The 21,203-nt window shown below is 35.8% G+C and overlaps 2 protein-coding genes across 2 annotated transcripts in view; one reads left to right on the top strand and one right to left on the bottom strand.

The window, feature by feature from the left end:
* Positions 1-107: 107 nt before the first annotated feature.
* Positions 108-15,880, top strand: hyou1 (hypoxia up-regulated 1). Its single transcript, XM_082157558.1, has 24 exons — positions 108-424; positions 1,350-1,422; positions 2,621-2,714; positions 2,836-2,914; positions 3,807-3,961; positions 4,055-4,131; positions 4,228-4,409; positions 4,906-5,021; positions 5,126-5,312; positions 6,306-6,440; positions 6,535-6,617; positions 7,687-7,819; positions 8,014-8,201; positions 8,326-8,464; positions 8,608-8,665; positions 9,355-9,431; positions 9,518-9,685; positions 12,191-12,378; positions 12,491-12,578; positions 12,842-13,098; positions 13,848-13,932; positions 14,064-14,316; positions 14,419-14,514; positions 15,059-15,880. Exons 2-24 carry the CDS (start codon positions 1,356-1,358, stop codon positions 15,106-15,108), a joined length of 2,955 nt encoding a protein of 984 aa, XP_082013684.1. The 5' UTR covers positions 108-424; positions 1,350-1,355; the 3' UTR covers positions 15,109-15,880.
* Positions 15,881-16,097: 217 nt separating this feature from the next.
* The window catches only part of LOC309489912 (zona pellucida-like domain-containing protein 1), a 7,322-nt gene continuing 2,216 nt past the window's right edge, over positions 16,098-21,203 (bottom strand). The window contains exons 5-11 of the mRNA XM_082158863.1: positions 20,551-20,623; positions 20,341-20,438; positions 20,038-20,118; positions 19,074-19,245; positions 18,861-18,963; positions 17,222-17,245; positions 16,098-16,809 (exon numbers count right to left, since the gene is read on the bottom strand). Coding sequence (XP_082014989.1) covers positions 16,661-16,809; positions 17,222-17,245; positions 18,861-18,963; positions 19,074-19,245; positions 20,038-20,118; positions 20,341-20,438; positions 20,551-20,623 — 700 coding nt within the window. The 3' untranslated portion in view covers positions 16,098-16,660. The remainder of the gene's footprint in view (positions 16,810-17,221; positions 17,246-18,860; positions 18,964-19,073; positions 19,246-20,037; positions 20,119-20,340; positions 20,439-20,550; positions 20,624-21,203) is intronic.

Raw genomic sequence — 21,203 nt, forward strand, 5'->3', positions numbered from 1 at the left:
CAATCAGATCTATGCTTACTTACACGACTAACCACTCGCATGCACTGGTTGGCACGTGGACCAATCATCGCTCTCCATTCAAGGAAAAAGGGGTGGGGCTTTCGTTCATGGCGATCAGCGCTTCACTCGGCGAGCAGCGAGTTGTGTGGATCCAATGAGATCACGCCGCGTTCCGGGCCCAATGTGTTAGAACAAGCCGGTGATTGCAAGAGCAAAATCAAGCAAGCGAGGTGGTCTGGTCACAGAGCATTGCTGGTTAATGCTATCATATTGCCATCTGTAAGGAATTAGATATTAAGGATCAACACAGGAAACTTTTGGTTCAAAATTAGGGCAGGATAAGCGTTTCTAAATACTGTTGTTCAGGTGTCAAGAGAGATATATCAGTCAACAAGAATCAATATAAAACTTGATCTGGCAGAAGGTAAGTGCCATGCCATCACTTTCTTTGTTGGAGATGTTTGGGATCATCTGGGTGGTTGCATGTGTTCATAGATTAGTCTACTATAGTACATTTAGCAGATCATCAGCTGCGTTTACTTATGTTTGAGCCTTTTGAAAAGAAGAAGGTGTAATGTTTACTGCACATTATCAAGCAGTGCAATGACAGTTTGACATGATGCTTAGCACCATTAGGATCAGACAGCCTCAATACGGCTTACGTCACACAGGCTGTGCAACTAGAAGTTTCCTCTTTGCATTTTTGAATCAGTATTTAAAATAGCCAATCGAGAGAGAACTGTGACTTTAAAAATAAAGTCAAAAGAAGACAATCCAACTTTAGAACATAATAAGTAATGTTCCCATAATATTCTGTATGCACCTGGGCACCTACTGTCTCTTTATTAAGCAGGAAAGCTCTACAAAAGTGGTTTCCAGTGTTGTTCCTGGAGGCCCCTCAAAACATTAAAGGTTTTGTGGTTCTCTACTACAGAGATAACTACTATTGGTTGAATCAGGAGTGTTTGATTAGGATGACACCAATAATGTACTGTTGGGAGCCTCCAGGTACAGGTTTAAGAGTCACTGCCCTACACTACAGTATTGAGATCCATGTGCTCTCAGGCTTTGTCTCAGACTTGTGGGTGGGATCCCATCAAATCAGCATGTACCTATCCATACCTGTCACTGGCTGACTGTTTCCACCTACACATCGATCCATATATGGCACTTGGGCAGTTTTTCATATCAGTGTTGTGATGCAATAGTCTTGAACATGGTGATTTGAGGGAACTTGTGTGCTTTTGATATACTTTCTGGTTTATGGTACAGACCTGTCACAGTTGCAGTTGTCTTTTAGCTTAATTTTAACTGCATGCTTTAACCCAGTTTTTGAATCTTCTCTGCAGGTCACAATGAGGGAAAGGCTGTCATTATGGGCTGTTTTTTGCCTAATAGTAGCATTCCTGCCTTCTCAAACAGGTAAGCACCATATCAAATTATGATTATCTTATATTTGCTGTACGTTTCCAGTGCTGATGTCCATCAGGATGAATTTAAAGACCTGTTCAAACCAAGAACGATAACTATAAAGATAACTAACTATATCTATATTATTGTCCACACTAGTGCACAAAATCGTTCTGTTTATTATATGCATGTGCTGCAGTTATGTCGTCCGCCGCTTTAAATGCTCAAGCTCTTAAAGGGATAGTTCACTCAAAAATGAAAATTCTGTCATTAATTACTAATTTCATTCAAAAACCCGTAAGACTTTCGATAATCTTAGTAACACAAACGAAGATGTTTTTTTCAGAGGCTTTCTGTCCCTCTGTTGACAGCTATGTAACTACCACTTTGACGCTTCAAAAAGTTATCAGAGATCGTAAAACTAATCCATATTAATTGAGCGGTTTAATCCAAATTTTCTGAAGAGACTCGATTGCCTTATGATGAACACATTTATTTGAGGTATTTATTCACATATAAACATTCATCAACTAACGGAATTTTTATTTAAATGGAAGCTCAAGCATGTTTGCTTGAAGTGCGAGAACCAATAAGGTTAATTATTGTATGTTACGCAGCACATATGTAGCTTCAGCAAGAACCAATGAGGTTCATTCTCGCGTGTCAAGCAGGTTCTCTTGAGCTTCTGTTTATGTTTGCTGATGAATAAATATGTGAATAAAAGACTAAATTCAATCTGTTCATCATATAAAGTGATCGACTCTCTTCAGAAAATTTGGATTAAACCGCTCAATTCAAATGGATTAATTTTATTATCTCTTTATGAACTTTTTGAAGCGTCAAAGTGGTAGTTGCGTAGCTGTCTATGGAGGGACAGAAAGCTCTCAGATTTCATCAAAAATATCTTCATTTGTGTTCCGACAATGAACGAAAATCTTGCGGGTTTGGAATGACATAAAGGTGAGTAATTAATGACAATTTTCATTTTTAGGTGAACTATCACTTTAAAAGCAGGATGAATTATTTTACATTTAAAACAATTCTTAAAACTAGACCTATATCTTTATCGGTTTAGTTATCGTCCTTGGTGTGAACATGCCTTGAATCTATCAAGATGCATATAAACATGCATTTTTTTCATTTTTATTGTGGGTTTCTTTACTTATCCCTGATCATAGAATTTCAGCTCTCTGATATTTTTGTGTTGCAGAATCCGTGGCTGTGATGTCTGTGGACTTGGGCAGTGAATGGATGAAAATTGCTATAGTGAAACCCGGTGTGCCAATGGAGATTGTATTAAACAAGTATGTGTTGGACCAGAGTGAAACTTTTTGCACCAAAATCAACAGAGCTTGTCAAGTGTTTTAGATTTATTAGTTTCAGACAACAGTTTACTCCGTTGTGACATTTAACTTCTTTGTGCAGGGAGTCCCGGCGGAAAACACCAGTCGCTGTGTGCTTAAAGGAAAACGAGAGGCTTTTTGGAGACAGTGCTTTGGGAGTGGTAAGTCTTTGTACTCCATAATACTTCCTGTAAAAGTCAAGATGAAGTGGCAGTTGCAATGTATTTAACATAACTTATAATGTGAAATTTTAAAATTAAACATGAAATTCAATAAGAAAACAATGCAGGGTGTTACTTAATGTTAATTCTGGTATGAAATTTCCACTTTAAATTCCTGATTTATACAAAATAATTTTCACCACCATGATGTCAGCTAAGAAGAAAAGTTATTGCGTATAAATGTTTGAACTTCTTTTTTTAATATTACATTGATAAACATAGCGTGCATATACACTACCATTTAAAAGTTTGCAGTCGGTAAGATTTTTAACTATAAAATGTTTCATGATCATGTTTATGATGCTCATCAAGGCTGAATTTATTTGATCACAAATACAGTGGAAACAGTAATATTGTGGAATATTATTACAATTTGAAATAACTTATTTCTGTTATAATATATAATAAAATGCTATTTATTCCTGTGAATTTTCAGCATTATACTCCAGTCTTCAGTCACATGATCCTTCATAAGTTATGAATATATGTTGATTTGATGCTCAGGAAAAATGTATTATCGATGTTGAAAACTTCCTGGATTTCAAAAGAACAGCATTTATTTGAGATCAAAATATTTTGTAAAATAAGTGTCTTTACTGTCACTAAATACAAGTATCAATTTCTTAAAAAAAAAAAAAAGGCTGACTCCAAACTTTTGAATGAGTGCATGACTCAAAATAAGACCAGGAACAACAGGCCAGTAAATAGATTGTATAAGTCAACGTATTGAAAATGGACTGAGTAGTATGAAAAAAAAATGTCTTCACATTTTCTTAATCTCTAAAACCTTGTTGTGACAAGCTTTGACTCTAGCATACTTGAATCATGACAGGCTGTGAAGAACCCCAAGGTGGTTTACAGATTCCTCCAGAGCATTTTGGGAAAGACAGCAGACAACCCGCAGGTGGTGCAGTATCTGAAACACTTCCCTGAGCACCAGCTGGAGAGAGATGAGAAAAGAGGAACCGTTTATTTCAAATTCTCAGAGTAAGTAATGAAGCACTTGCTTGGTGCGTTAGCTGTAACCAATGGGTTTTATATAATTTCTGGGAATATTTTAAAAAAATATATTTCATCTAGAGAGATGCAGTATACTCCAGAAGAGCTTTTGGGCATGATGTTGAACTACTCTCGGGTTCTGGCTCAAGACTTTGCAGGTTTGACAATGAGTGTTTCGAATAGTTCAGCTGTCTTGGTTTTTGCAGGTTAGGATATTTGAACAGACTGATAATTTTATTTGTTTCTCCTAACAGAGCAGCCCATAAAAGATGCAGTGATCACAGTGCCAGCCTATTTTAATCAGGCAGAACGCAGGGCTGTCTTGCAGGCTGCCCATATAGCAGGTCTAAAGGTCCTTCAGCTTATCAATGATAATACTGCTGTGGCTTTGAACTATGGAGTATTCCGGAGAAAAGACATAAATTCGACTGCACAGGTACTACTGAAGATTTAAGTGAATTTTATTTATTTGGTCAACCAAAGGTGTGAGTGTGTGGGCGGGACTATGTGTTTGGCCAGCCAATAGCAGACTGGGAAAACAGAAATTATGATTTTGGTGACACTTGTGATATAGAAATTAAAGAAATTCTGTCATTTACTCACCCTCAAGTTGTTTCAAACCTGTATGTATTTATTTCTTCTGCTGAACAGAAAAGAAGATATTTTGAAGAATGTTGGTAACCAGACAGTTGATGGACCCCATTGAGTTCTATAGTATTTTTTATTTTTTTTCCTACTATGGAAGTCAATGGGGCCCATCAAATGTCTGGTTACTGACATTCTTCAAAATATCATCTTTTGTGTTCAGCAGGTTTGAAACAAATTGAGATTGTGTAAATGATGATAGAATTTTCACTTTTAAGTGAACTATCCCTTTAAGTGTGATTTATGACAGATTTTTGATATTAACTTTTCTTTTCTGTGTCTTGTAGAATGTCTTGTTTTATGATATGGGATCGGGCAGCACAACAGCCACGATTGTCACATATCAGACAATAAAGACCAAAGAATCTGGCACTCAACCACAGCTTCAGATCCGTGGAGTTGGGTTAGTCATGGTTGTCATGTTTTGGCCTCATTTGTTGGTCGCTTCTGTACATTCATATGTGTGTGTATTACGCAAACATCTGACTATCACTGTTTTATATTCAGCTTTGATAGAACACTCGGTGGCTTTGAGATTGAACTGAGACTCAGAGATCATCTCGCCAAGCTCTTCAACGAACAGAAGAAATCAAAGAAGGACGTGAGGGAGAATCTGCGTGCCATGGCCAAACTCCTTAAAGAGGCTCAGAGACTCAAGACTGTGCTGAGTGCCAATGCTGATCATACAGCACAGGTACTGAAACTGTTGATCTTTTCTTTTCTTTTTTACACAGAATGTTTAGTTAGTCAAAATACAATGTTATCAATTAGCAAAAATAAACTGCATTAAATAAAAAAAAATGAAATACTTGTTATTGATCTTATTGTGGACGATTCATCATGAATGTCTTTTATTTTTTTCGAACCTTCTTATTTTTCATCAAAATATCATAACTGGATCTTCCGATGAAATGAGACTTCCCTCTTATGATGTATTCCGGACTTCTTCTGTCATTTTGTCTGCTTAAAACCCACCACTTTATTCCAATCAACTGTACCCTCACATTCAGATCTGCCTCAATTTTTGAGTGCAACAAAATTCAATCAACCGATGGATAGAACCAAGTTCATGACCTATTGTTGTTGTTTTCTTTTTTTTTTATCCGTTTCACATGGATAACCATCACAAGAAGAAAAATCTGTCACTGCTTCCAATTCATCGTGACTAACTCTGTGGAAACATTTCTAGATCACTATTCAAATGTAAGCAAATTTGTGACATTGGCCATGTGAACTCAGATGTTCTTGCTTCCACTGAAGCTTTGGATTGTTCTCAAATGCTGAATCACGTGATCATCAGGAGTTCATGCAGCTCGAGGTCTGCTGTCGTTAAAACAAATAAGCAACAAGCCAAATACTAAGACATTTTTCAAATTTAATCATTTTTCAGTTTGACTTTGACTCAAATTATTATGAGGATAAACCTAATTTGTAATAAATAAGAGTAATGCAAAATAGGAAACGGTGATTTTTTTTTACATTTGGACCACACTGGGTCAGCTTGGCCTTGGTTGAATGGCTATTATCAAATTATGTCTATTTCATTGACTGTGAGATTTGTTAGACATTCATTTTATGTAAACAGACAAACAATGTCTGTATGTTAGACTTGCTACTTATACAGTTTTAACCTAACTCTGTGTTGTGAAAGACGATTTAGTAACATCTTGATGTTCTTCTTTTTCAGATTGAAGGTTTGATGGATGACATTGACTTCAAGGTAAAAGTGACTCGCTCTGAGTTTGAAGCCCTCTGTGAGGATCTGTTTGACAGAGTACCAGGACCTGTGAAGGAAGCTTTAGCTGCTTCTGAAATGAACATGGTGAGGAGCTAAATATCAAGGCATTGACTTTATACATGTTTTATGCATAGCTATGATTTAAAAAATAATCTGAAATATCTTTCTTGTCCAACAGGATGAGATTGAACAGGTTATTCTGGTTGGAGGAGCCACCAGAGTGCCTAAAGTGCAGGATGTGCTGCTTAAAGCTGTGGGAAAGTGTGTTGTTTTCTTCTTCTTTTTTCTTTCTTTTTTTTTTCAGTTCTATTTCCTGTTTAACCTATAGTAGATGCATTTGATTGGCTGTCAATGGATGCTATTTAAAGTTGGGTGCTGCAGTTATGACATCAACCAGCTGAAACAAACTTGTCTGTGCTAACCAGACAAAACTGACTACTTAGTGTGTATTAGTAGTTTAGGTTTGGTTATTTCTTTGCACCAAATAAGAAACATTTAAAGGGTTGCACACCCTGATTAAGGTTTATTAGCCATAAGTAACACGTTGGTGTGCGGTTGGTTGTAATTGTTTTTAAATTACTTAAGCCATGAACGAATAAAGGCCTTTATTGCCTTGGTTCATGTTTTTCAACATTTAATGGGTTAGTTCACCCAAAAATTTTGTTAGACTTGCTACTAACAATTTGAGCTACTTTTAATTGTCTCCAATTACTGACCTAAAACTCTTGACGCTTCAAAACGTTCATAAAGAGATCATACAATCCATGAATCGAGTGGTTTAATCCAAGACTTCTGAAGAGACACGTTTGCTTTATATAATGAACTGTTTTAATTTAGGCTTTTATTCAAATAAAAATTGATCAGCAAATGTATGTAGAGCACTATGGTACATTTAAAAAATGTAAGCATTTCATGCACAAGAACCAATTAGGTTCCTTCTCATGTCACGCCAGCACATTTGAGCATTCACAGGAAGTAATGAGGTTTTTAACACGTACAAGTACAGTTAAGCTTCTGTTTATCTCTATGAATGTTTGGGAGCATTAGAGTTTTGGTTGAATAGACTTTCAATGCAGGTACAGAAATCTCTCAGATTTCATTTAAAATATCTTTATTTGTGTTTCGAAGATGAGATGAAGTCTCATGGGTTTGGAACAACTTGAGAGTTATTGATGACAATTTTCATTTTTGGGTGAACTAACCCTTTTAAAGAACATCTAATAAGATGGATTACACTTGAGCTTGATTAACCTTTTAAGTGAGTAGATGTTTTGAAATTGGTACAGTGCCAAATAATTCAGCTTTGTTTGTGTTCACTTTTTGTCTCCAGAGAGGAACTGAGCAAGAACATCAATGCAGATGAAGCTGCAGCGATGGGTGCCGTCTATCAGGCCGCTGCGCTCAGCAAAGCCTTCAAAGTCAAACCTTTCTTGGTACGAGATGCAGCCGTGTTTCCCATACAGGTGAGAGGGTGAAGACAAAGTCCTTGTGTTCTTTCCTAAAATTGGATTTGTTTTAATAGTCTTTACTCACCCCTAACTAAACCACTGAGATGTTTAATTTAATTTAACAGATACTAAGTATGCAGTTTTATTTATCATACTACAGTGCTTGTGCATTTAAGAAGTTCTCAGATGTTTTCTGTCACTCTCCTTAGGTCGAGTTCAATCGTGAGACTGAGGAAGAAGATGGCTTGAAGAGCATGAAGCACAACAAGCGCGTTCTGTTCCAGAGAATGGCCCCGTATCCCCAGAGGAAAGTCATCACGTTCAATCGTTACACGGACGACTTTGTCTTTTACATAAATTATGGAGACCTCAGCTTTCTCAGTGAACAGGACATGAAGTAAGACACAGTTTGTTCATGCTACTCATATTCTGTGTTTTATTTGTTTACACTTTTTCAAAACTATCAGAAAATAGAACTTCTGAATCAAACCTCAGTGTCTGTCTGTCTCTCTCTTTCTAAGAATATTTGGCTCTCAGAATCTGACAACGGTGAAACTGTCTGGAGTGGGCAGCAGCTTTAAGAAGCATTCAGATGCTGAATCTAAGGGCATCAAGGCCCATTTCAATATGGATGAAAGCGGGTTGTTAATTCTGGATCGGGTTAGTACTGCATTTTAGTTTGCATAATAAAACGTGACAAACTAGTGGTAGTATTTTTCCACTGTTACAATGCAATTGTACTATTCCAGTAGATGCTTAATTAGCCAGAAGATCGTTTTTTTTTTTCTTTTTTTTTTTTTTAGGTCGAGTCAGTGTTTGAGACCATTGTGGAGGAGAAAGAGGAGGAGTCAACGCTCACAAGTTAGTTTTGTCTTTATACACAAAATCATACACAATTTTTTTTTTATACTGTTGTTTGTTGGACTAAAGAAGACTGTTCAAAAGCATTAAAACATCTCGCATTGCCTTATCGTAGATAAAAGTATCTTATCAAGGCTGCATTTATTTGATAAAGTACAGTAAAATGGCAATATGTTGAAATATTACAATTTAAAAGAACTGTTTTCTATTTGAAAATACTTTAAAATGTAATCATAATAAAAAACACATTGCAATTACATTTTAAAGTGTATATATAAAAAAAGAATATATATATATAATATTATATTATTTTACACTATATATAATATTGTATTACACTATATATATATATATATATATATATATATAAATATAAATATTATATTATATTATATTACACTAATATATATATAAAATATTATATTACACGATATATATATATATAAAATATTATATTACACGATATATAATATTGTATTACACTATATATATATATATATATATATATATATATATATATATATATATATATATATATATATATATATATATATTATATTATATTATATTACACTATATATATAAAATATTATATTACACTATATATTATTTTATTTATTTATTTTTAAGTGGAAAAAATGGAAGTTTGCTTCACTTGTTTAATTTCTTCCCCCCTTGTTTATTTTTAGAGCTTGGAAACACCATTTCTAGCCTGTTTGGGGGTGGCAGCTCAGAGCCAAATGCAAACGTGTCAGAACCGGTTACGGTAAATCTGCTTAATGTCTGTTTCCATATAAGACAGACATTTTCTCAAACTTGAGCTCGACATTTCGTTTTTTCATAACGGTCCAGGATGAAGAAGAAGTGACTCCGGAGGCTGGGAAAGATCAGGAACAGTCAGAGAAACAGGAAGAGACTGCCCAGGAGAAACCTGAGATGGAAGAGGGAAAAGAGGGAAAAGAGGGAGAGCCTCAGGCTGAAGAGCAGAAAGACGACAAAGAGGATAAAGCGGAAACTCAGGTGAGAGGATTGACACTTAGGCTTTCAAGAGAATCAAATTCACTTGTTCTGCCCTGTTATTCTCAGGAGAGTCTTTTGACTTCCTCTCATTTTCTATTGTACAGCATGCAATATTATACACAAGTTCCTTGAGCTACAGTAGTTATTCAGATGTAACATTTTTAGCTAATAATTATTTTTATTATTACCTAATATGATAGCCAATATGATACAAATGATACTTTTATAAGAAAATATCTTTCTTATTGCCCATTGAAACAGTATTTTGCATTATTATTATTATTATTAATTGTATTACTATAATAATATATTAACATTACTATAAAAATATTATTAATGTTTTAATCCCAATTACAATGGGATTATTTTGCTGAATATTAGTGACAGGGTTCCCACAGTCCCGTAAAACCTGAAAATATTAGGGAATTTTTAGGGAAAGTCATTACAATTTCTGCTTTTGCTACAAATGATATTTTAATCATTTTAATAATTGATCATTTTAATTATTAAAGCCACACCAAACATTCTTTTGTACCTTGAAATAATTTTTCCAAAATCGTTTCAGTGGTTCATCAACTCGTAACAGGGTGAACGGCACTTCTGCATTCGCTTTGCAGCCCTCTATCCGCTATAACCGCACTATGCAAGTTTGCCAGATCGGGTAGTGGATCTGTAGTTCGAATGAGACATAAGAAACTATAAATTTTACTTGCTTTATGGCAAGCGTTACAATAGCCGATAGGTGGAGCAAGGCTCTGGGTGGAGCGTACTCGGCAGGTACATATAAATGGAAGATACCTAGCAGCCAGGTAGCTTTTGAATTGTCATCATGACAGAGTCTGCAAATAAAAGGAAGGGTATGATGTCAAAGGAGGTGAAGAAGAAAAAATGGGAGCATAATAGAGAAAGAGCTCGAACTAGAGTGAACATTGGACTAAAACTGTCACCTGTCTCTGCAACTTTTTTCCAATAAAATGCTCAAGACTTTCACAGACAATACAAATGGCTATTATCTGTTAAACTGTTAGGCAATACGTTTTTATTTTTCATCCTTGTGTAAACCTATCTTGCTATTGCTAGACCGTTTCAAATTTACAGTTTCACAAAATCAAAAAAAAATAGCAAGCGATGTCATTATTTTGTTTTTCTTCATTTCTGATGTTGCAATACATCATACTTTCATAAAATCATGCAACATACTCTTACCTTGTCTGTGGACATCGTTATTTCCAAAGCCGGTGCTGGATAAACAAATAGCGTGCATGCAGAGCCCGTCTACGGAGAGCCTGCCCACTCCCTATTAAGTCCTATTGTACTGAATTTTGGTTGTAGTTCCACCAGAGTTCCACTGGGGGCGATCACCCATGAGTGCAAAATGAATGGGAGTCTATGGGGCTAGACGGCTAAATTTGATTCTTTCACCCGATTGCCGTTGAGAAATCTCAGATTTGATTGTAGGTTTTGCAAGTTCAACATGGGTTATAGGTCGAAAGCTGAATGAACGAGTACTTATGTCCTTTCGATTTCTTACAGGTTGAGTTGTTGTTGCCCATAACACGCTAGCATTCTGCTAATGAACGCTGATTGGTCAGTGAAGGACTGATTACGACCAGAGATGCCGCTTGATGGCATCGTGGCATCCGAAGCGGGACCAGAAACAAACAAAACAAAAACTCTTCTAGCACGTGTATTTACCTGTGTCAGCTGTGTTGTCGATGCCTCGAGAGAAAAGAAAGTGCAGAGCGCGAAAGCACCAAAGTGACTGAAGGATTGCCAAGCAGTTTCTCTGGTCGTACGATGTGTATGACGTCATTGACACTTTAAAAGACTTTTTAAGCAAATAAGTGACTCTAAACAATCTAACACCCAGCAATGTGTAATTTCTTTGCATCTCCTTTCAAATACAACATTCAAATTACTAGACAAAAAATTATATCCTGAGAAAAGTGGATTTTGATGGCTATAGCGCCATAGACCTCCATTCATTCTGCACTCGTCTTGTGAGCGCCCTCATATGGAATCAGAGTGGAACTGCAACCAGTTCAGAAGCCGGAAGTGTACTGAGAGTGAAACTTCTCGCCTTATTAGACATTCTCTGGTGCATGCGATGGTAGGCTAAATTATTTACGACAGCCGTAATGGACAATTCCGCTTCCAAACTGTAGGGGGACTGAAGAGGAAAAGTGCTTTGGTGTTGCTTTAAAAAAAAAAATCCTTATAAAGTCATGGAAAAATTATGGGAATTCAATGTGAGAGCCCTATAGAGACAAACTATGTTGAATTGTGCCATATACAAATCTCTTGTCTCTATTTAAATTTGTAGCCATCACAAAAAGAAATATGAACATTTGAATCACTCACTATAATCATTAATCAAAGGTCACACTATAATCATTAAATTTCAGTTTCAACCATGTATTTATATTGCAGTTTCATATAAAATTACCAGCCACTGGCGAGTAGTTCCATGTGATTTTAGTTTTGGAATCTGTCTCCATCACGCAGGGAGAGACTGAAGCAGAGAAAGCTGAAAAGCCTGAAGAGAAATCAAATGGTGAGAAAGCAGAAGAGGAGGCTGACAAGAAACCCAAACCACAGAAAAAGAGCAAAATATCAGAAGACATCACAGTGGAGCTCGAGGTGAACGATGTTCTCATTCCCAGCACAGAGGACCTTGAAGTGTCCAAAAAGAAGTAAGTGTCTCTTGCTTCTAAGAATTAATTAAAGTGGAGAGTGAGAAATGGGACAGACTGTAGTAACTGAAGAATCTCTAAAGAATTACCATGTGTTCCTCCCTCGTATCAGGCTGCAGGACCTCACTGACCGTGATTTGGAGAAGCAGGAGAGAGAAAAGACCCTGAACAGCCTGGAGGCTTTTATCTTTGAGACGCAGGTATAATGAATCTCTCTGCAGCCCTTCCCAGTGTTTGAGCAGTGACTCATAGATCCAGTGGCGTGACAATGACGGAACTGTCTTTGTCCAAGTCTAAAAAGCTTTATTTGCAGAGCTTGAGGAGAAAACTGTAGTGGGCTTAAGGCTTTTTGATGGAGCATTGTGGAAAATGTTTATTGCAGCAAAATAGTTTCATTTTTAAGTCAACGATTTCTTTGAATTTACAAAACATCTAGTTAATTTTTTCCCCTCTCTCCATCTAGGATAAGCTGTATCAGGATGAGTATCTGGCTGTGGTGACTGAGGAGGAGAAGGAGCAGATCACAGGCAAGTTGAGCGAGGCCTCTAACTGGATGGATGAGGAAGGATATTCTGCTGGTACAAAGGAGCTGAAGGAAAAGCTGTCTGAACTGAGAAAGCTTTGTAAAGCCATGTTCTTCAGAGTGGAGGAGAGGAAGAAATGGCCCGACAGACTGGCAGCTCTCAACAGCATGCTCAACCACTCCACCATCTTTCTCAAGTGAGCGAGAGCTGCATCATTTATAAAAAATAAATAAATAATAATTATTCTTTATTTTAAAAAATGAATGCATTTTTAGAAAATGTAAAAAAAATGAAAATACCATTCTTACATTTATTTATTTAAAGAACCTATTTAAATTAACACATTTAATATTTTAAAATTATTTTAAATGTATTAATTTATTTTTAAAAATCTAAATATTTATTTAAAATGTTAATAAAACAATTAATGTATTTTTAGAAAATATATATATTTTAAATTATGTAATGTAGTAATCTATTTATTTAAAGAATGTGTTTTTAGAAATGTAAATATTAAGTCTCTTTTATATATTTAAATATACATGTATGTGTATATATTAAAATATATTTGTTAAATTTAATTTTTAATTAAACATTTTAAATACACATAATGTAATCCATTTATATATATTAAATGTATATTTAGATAAATATATTTATTATGTAAATACATTTAAATGTAAAACTTTTAAATTTAAAAAACAAGTTTAAATGTTCTTTTTAAATAAAATAAAAACTATTAAAATTAATTTAAATATATGAATTTGCTTAAATGTAAACACTTACAAAACATAAGATATAATAATTTATATATTTAAACTTTATGTATTTAATTTTTTGGGAAGAGTCCTCGGACTCTTGTGGGCAGTGCAGTTTGAGTTCAGTCAGCAACATGTTCAAATAAAAGAAAACAACTTTGTAACTTGCATGGCCCTTTGTTCACAGGAGTGCTAGACTGATTCCTGAGGGTGACCAGATCTTCACAGAGGTTGAACTGAAGACACTTGAGAGGGTCATCAATGAGACAATGGTATGTAATGGCTTTATTTCCCTCTCTCATTCCCATTGATTTATTTCATCCTTCCCTCGACTTCAAGTGAATTCTGCTCAGTAAACCCTTGGGATGCACTCTGCACATTTTGATTTTTGTTTTTATTGCAGACATGGAAGAATGAGACGGTAGCTGAACAGGATAAATTGTCCCCAACCGAGAAACCAGTTCTGCTCTCAAAGGACATTGAAGCTAAGCTAACTCTGTTAGACAGGGAGGTCAACTACCTGCTGAACAAAGCAAAGTTTGCCAAACCGAAACCTAAAGATAAGTCTAAAGACAAGAACAACACCTCCACGGAGAACAACAAAGCTAACAGCACAGAAGATGCAGAGAAGGTTATTCCTCCCAACAGCGATGACGGTGAGACACCATTGTACTTTGGCATACATTTATTTTGAAAATTAGATGACCACTTTTTTCTGTTAATGTGGAGTAAATCTGGTATTTAAATTGTGCTTTTAGCTGAAAAGGTGAAGCCAGCAGAGGAGCCTCCAACTGAAGAAAAAGAGAAAGAAACCATACCTGAACTAAATCCAGCGGAAGAAACGGATAATACAGGTAATTCTCAGTCCACTAACTAGAGCTGCATGATAAATTGCTAAAAGATTGCGATCTTGATTCATACACCCTCACAATCTTATTCCTAAATGACAAGGATTCAGCTAGATGTGTATTAAACCTCTGATAAGAACGATCACAGTGAAAATTCAAATCTGTTGGCGCTGCTGCTGAACCAGATAGTGTTGGTATGAAACGGCTTCACAAACAGTTTCGTTATTTCTGTGTTCGAATACTTCAGATGAAAATAATGATGTCTATGGTAGCAATCCAAAGAGTAATTTTTGAAAGTAACTTTATTCTTTATATAACAATTACATCGTTAGGCCACTAGGTGGTGACAAGTGTCTGTTAAATGTCATTGTCATTGAATCATTTATTCAAGAGATTAAACGAAATTGTGATTCTCAATTTATCCAGAATCGTGCAGCTCTACTACTAACCATCCCGATCAATAGGTTTAGTATCTTTATGTAAATGTAGTAGTTCATTGTATGCTAATATGCAGATATACTAATGTGTTTTTGTTGTTGTTGTTTTGCAGAATCAGATAAGAGCAGTAAATCAGAAAACCATGTAGGGGATGAATTATAACATCTGGAGTTCTTAAAGATTTTTTTTTTTCTTTTTTTTTTCTGTTATTTATTGACTCCATTAAGTGGTTCAAATTGATTTTTTTTTTTTTTTCTGCCCCACCCTTCAACAAATTGGAACAGCTTGAAAATGACAGTGTACATTTCATAGTTCATATTCAGTGACCCCGAGCCAAAAGAAAATACCAAACCCAACTCAAGGCTGTGTGCTCCTTCCATTCACATTTAATTTTGCTTCTTAATCTATGAATTATTAATCTTCTCCCTCTCAGAAACCTGCCCCCCATCTGTTTTGGAAATCAAAAATGGCATGCTTGACCAATGCTGTCCTTTTTATTATATGTACATGGGAGTAACTTATGCAGCTCAGCTGAAAATGGTCATTTGTCATGCCCTCTGACTCAAGACACCTTTGCGTCCAGATATTGAGGAAATGGGAAGTTCCTGCTGAATTGTCTTGCTTAATTGTCTCATCGTGTTCGTTTTTGCTAGTTTACCTTTTTCCGTGTAGCCCATTCCCAAAACAATCCGTTCGTACCTGTGAGCATCTATGCCAAACATCTCCTGTATTTATGGACTTGAGTAGGATTAGTCTGCTGCACTGACATCAAAGGCATTTCACTTGACTGAATAAGTGGAAACTGTTTTTGTTTTGTTTTTTGCTTTCACGTCTTCGCTGGTTTTGTCATTCACATGTTTTCATGTGCAAGTCTGTGTGGAAAAGGGAGAAGATTGTTTCTAAACTGTTAATAAAGTCTCTTTTTTTAAAGTTCTCTGCATTGTGTAATATCTTCTCATTGTTTTGACATAATATTTATATAATATTATATAATGCATTATAATCCATTAAAGGGATAGTTCACCCAAAAATCACTCAAGTTGTTCCAGACCTGTATAAATTTCTGTCTTCTGCTGAACACAAAAGATATTCTGAAGAATATGGGTAACCAAACAGTTGATGGGCCCCATTGACTTCCAGAGTATTTTTTTCTTCTCCATACTCTGGAAGTCAATGGCTTCCGTCAACTGTTTGGTTACCCATATTCTTCAGAATATCTTCTCTTGTGTTCAGCAGAAGACAGAAATTCATACAGGTTTGGAACAACTTAAGGATGACTTAAATGATGACAATCTGATTGAGCCATGAGTCCATGAAAGCCAGTGTTTACAACTGTAACTTAAAATTTCTTAGTTTTGCTTTAATCAGACATAAAATTACAACAACATTAGCAAAATACTTTTTGCCCTCATACAGAAAACCCGAAAATGCATATATAAATGAAATATAATTCATATCAAAATGAACCTTGGCATGCAAAAAAAAAAAAGTATGATGAATCTCTAAACCATTGAGAGACTTTAACTGTAAGGCACAGATCTATAATATTGGTTTGGTGAGATTTTCTTATTGTGACATCTACTCATTGTCCCATTCCTATCCTCTTGAACTACAGCTCAGTGCAGAAGCCATTTCTAGAGTCTATACAAACAGCTTTAACTGTGTCAAGCAAACCCTGCCAGAGTACAGAAATGGGATCTCCGTTTGAGAGCTGTCAGTGAAAAAGGGTTGATTTGTCTTTGAACTTGTCCCTGCGGATCTTGTAGACAAGCACAGCAAGCATGATGATGCACAGCGCACCGAATATCCCCGCTGTCACAGAGATGCCCACCACTGCCTCCGCTGACTTCTGATCCTGAGACGCTGCACAAACATTAGAACAACTAACTGACCTGAGCAAAAGCACATAGCTAACAGAAGTTTGAGGTGATCTCTAATTCAAATTTCGGTATCACTTTATATCGGGTGTCTTCTACTACTATGTATTATGTATTTATTGTTATGTATTCATGTTCTATTGCAAAATACTTGCGGCTGTTGTGATGGGATACGGGTAAGGTTATGGACAGGTTTGGTGGTATGGTTAGGTGTAAGGGAAGAATATATGCAGTTTTTTTTTTTTATTGTTTTAAATATAAGTACAGTGTAAAACTTGTTTGTACAGAATAAGTGCATTGTACAAAATGATTCCTTTAAATCTTGGTACATAGTGGTTAAAGACACAATATAAAGTGGCACCCATATTTCTTTTATAAATGTTAGAAAACGTGCATACCTGCTTCAACAGGTACAAATGGCTCTAAAGGGATTATAAAAAGAAAGAAAATTCAAATGAGTTGCAACACATGGCATTTTATGGTCAAAATACAATAAAATGAATACATATGTGAATGATCATACAATATTACTCCAATTTATATTGCATTCATGTTATTGAACTGACTTGAGCTGAATAATGATTTTATTGTCCTCTGTAGAGCTGCTTATGGATGAATTGAACTCATTTCTTAAAGGTAGGGTAGGCTATTTTCAGAGAGGCTAGCAACAGCGAGCTAGCGTAAGATACCACCCTCCTTTCAGAGCGTCTCCAAAACCACGCTTCCTCCAAAACACATAAACGCATACAGCAAGCAAACAAAAGCGTCACGAGATACAGCATTAAACTACCTCATGTCTCAAAGCACTTAACATTACAATAATAATGAACATAAACAACTTAAAGAGCATTGACCTGTACTACCTTACTGCTGCAGATTCATTTCGGCGTTCAGTTGCATTGAAACGCATAAATCCGAGTCATGAACTGCTCCGAGTATAACGTCACAGGATTCCATCTCTTACAAATTATGGTAGCAATGGCATGAATGCAGAATAAGCTCGTAAGCTGTAAAAGGTGGCTGCTGTTTCGGTTGCGGTGCTCGGTGACTGACGTCTGTCTAACTCTGCATAGCATGAAATACGCTGATGACATGTGATGTGTGCGCGAGCAGGGTGCGCGGAGATATGGAAATAACTTTTTAATTTATAACTCCTAGTTCAGTCCTTCTGAGGCTTGTTGGCTAGAGTAGTCCTCAGCAATTAAACGCTATGAGACAGTCTAGTAAGAGCGCATGGCTACGTCACACATGTTCCCGCCCCCACGGTCAGAGTGCGGAAATACTATTAAAACTTAATTTTGGAAAAATACTTTGTATTACAAATCTTTATATTAACTGGCTTTGTATAGTACAGTGATATGAAAACAAAGTGAATGACAGCCATCTGCGGCCTCCCAGTGGCTTACATTATTGTCAGTTTAGTGTTAGTGATTAATTTACAGCAAAACAAAAGATAACATCTATGCTTTCATGTCGGAAAAAATCATTTTTTGTCTTACATTTCATTATAAACTCAGACAAGCTCAGTAACTACTCTTTTTCCGTCTGTTTATTTTTCGTGAATTGGAATATGTGCAAAGGATTGTGTGTGATTTAATCCGATGCATCCTTCAAAACAGGCCGAATGAAGGACGCGAAACAAAGGCTGCCTTCCAAGGATCCTTCAAATTGAGATGGCCTTCAGCGACGTTTGAAAAGTGGCAACCGAGATATGCAGATGAGAAACACCCTTAGAAATAATCCAAAGTGACAACTAGCCGTGACACAAATGATTTATTAGTCTTTTACTCTGCCCCTAACCATCCTTGGGGCCAGAATCAATCATTTAGTAGTGTGAATCATCAGGATTGGAAGATACTTTCAACCAGCAAATCGCCTACCCTGCCTTTAATTGATGAACTTCACAGTTATTGAACTGAACTGAACTGAACCAACAATCCAATATAGGCTGCAACAATTGTATAAAGCGCTATAAAAACAAAGGTGACTTGACTTGTATATTGAAATGATTTCTCTCCAACATCTGATTGCTCTTACCATCCACTTTGGTGATGATTGGTCCAGAGCTCACCGTAGCGACGTCACTCACTGAGGTTCTCTGAGCCGACTGGACTTCTCTCCTCTTCCTCGTTGTGCAATTCTGATGCATGTTATAAAATGCATTTGAATACACTTCTGTTAGATGATGGCGTATGTGGCCCTCTTGTGAATGACATATTGAGTTTTTTGGTGGTGCACGTTGTTTCATACCTGCCGTAAGGATCTGCAGAAAGAGCTCTCGCAGAGCCTGGTGGCACAGTGCAGATAAAAGGTCGAAACTGTCCTGTTTCTGTGCTCTATAAAGCGAAAGGTCTCGAACGAGAAGCGTGCCACCTGCTGTTCTCCATTCACACCCATAATGGTTTGAAGATCACGGGTACATCTGCGAATGACCGAAATACTTACTATCAGAATGCTGGTAGTTTTTTATTGGTTACATATTATTCATAATTTATTGATTCTCCCTAATATATGTATTTTTTAAATATATTTTTAAAATGCTCAAATTCAAGTAATGTAATATTTAAATGTAAAAAAATTAATAAAAAAAATACATTCACAAACTTTTTTTTTCTTTGACCTAATATATTTACCTGAAGAACCCTCTGAGTTTTTAAGTTAATAATTTAACATCACATTCTCTGATATCAGTCCGTGATCACATGATATGCAGGTAATCAAATCAAATATTTCCTTTTTTCATAAGTGTTTAATTTTGATTTGTTTTTATTTGTGTATTTAAATTTTCCATCATGCCTGCAGTTCCCTGATGTAATGTAATGTTTAATGCACATTTTGTTGATAAAGAATGGAATATATTTATATATCTTTTTTGTATTTTTATATCAAGATTAGGCTACATTTAAATTAATGTGATAAACGAGAAGGTCAAAGGTAATTTAACAGTTATCAAAAAGTAGCCTACTCATATTAAATGTATAATGTCAAAGATAAACATTTTCATCATGTAATCAGTAACGGACTTCAATTTAATCTACAGGACTTGATATAATTGAGCGGTGCAACGAGCAGAGATATTGATTCAGATGCAAATTTGTATTTGCATCTGAATAATCCTCTAGCAGCCATCTTCACTTAGTTTAATTTAAAATTAGATTGTCAAACATTAGTTAAAATGTATAAATGAAAGAAAAATGTAAGCCTTCACACTTACCCGACGAACAGGTCAAATGATGTGCTGTTGCCTGGGTAAGGACTAGTGGTTGTATAGCATCGATCCAAAAGAACATTGAACCTTTATGGGGGTACATTTTAAAAAGTGATCAATCAACTTCAAACCTGAAGATTTATTAGAATAATACTTTTTATATAATGGTTATACGATTTTCATTCTGGATAACATCAGGGCTATGATTTTTATTGGTGGCTCCCTTCTCCCCTGGGCTCAATTTGTATCATATAATAGACCACTTTAAGATTGATAACATAATTCATAATCTCAAACTGAGCAAAGTACCTCTCTGTGAGATTAGTGGCTCGAACTTCCGCAAATACCCTGGTCTTCAGCATGAGACCCGTTGGAGGAATGAAGAGACGAGTTGTATATGTGTAATCCTTTGAGTCAGTGCAGACAGACAGTTACGAACACATGCAGATGGCCAATGTAATTGTCAATAAAGTGTTATGCTAAATGTCATTGCAAATCTAAGCCAATGGAACCTAATACCTCGAAAAGAGCCATGCTTAGAGTGCTGATGAAACTACCATTATTGTCCTTAATTGCCAGACTCACTCCAGATCTGCCCCAAAAACACAGAACAACAGCGGTTTGTGTAACTCATCCTGAAATCTGTTCATCTAAATTAAGACATACAGTGGAGGCCAAAAGTCTGTGACCACTGAAAACTTTTATTTTGTTTGTTTTTTAAATACATTTTTCATTACAAATTCATAAAATTAGACTTTTTTGTGTGTAAGTTTGATGCCAAAGAGCATCTTATGCTTCAATGAACATCTTAGAACATCTGACCTTTGTACAACATTCACATGGTCACAAAGTTGCTTATTTGATTAGTGACCAAGAAGTAGACACTAACCTAAGTAAACCTGGCTTCACAGACAAGACTTAAGCCTAATCTAACTGACTAAATGTTTGAGCTTTTTCTACTGAAAGCAACTTGCACTGACATATCTCTAAAATATGTCACTGCCTACTTTGTTTTGTCTCAAGATGCATCAGTAAAGTTTTTTTTTCTAAGGCACATTTAAAAATAGCTATAAATGTCCTGATTGATCTAAGGACTAATACTGGCTTAAAGGACAAGTTCGGTATTTTACACTTAAAGCCCTGTTTACAGATCGTATCTGATGAAATAGAAC

The sequence above is a fragment of the Leuciscus leuciscus genome, assembly GCF_965113295.1.
Source record: "Leuciscus leuciscus genome assembly, chromosome: 24".
NCBI classification, from domain to species: Eukaryota; Metazoa; Chordata; class Actinopteri; order Cypriniformes; family Leuciscidae; genus Leuciscus; species Leuciscus leuciscus.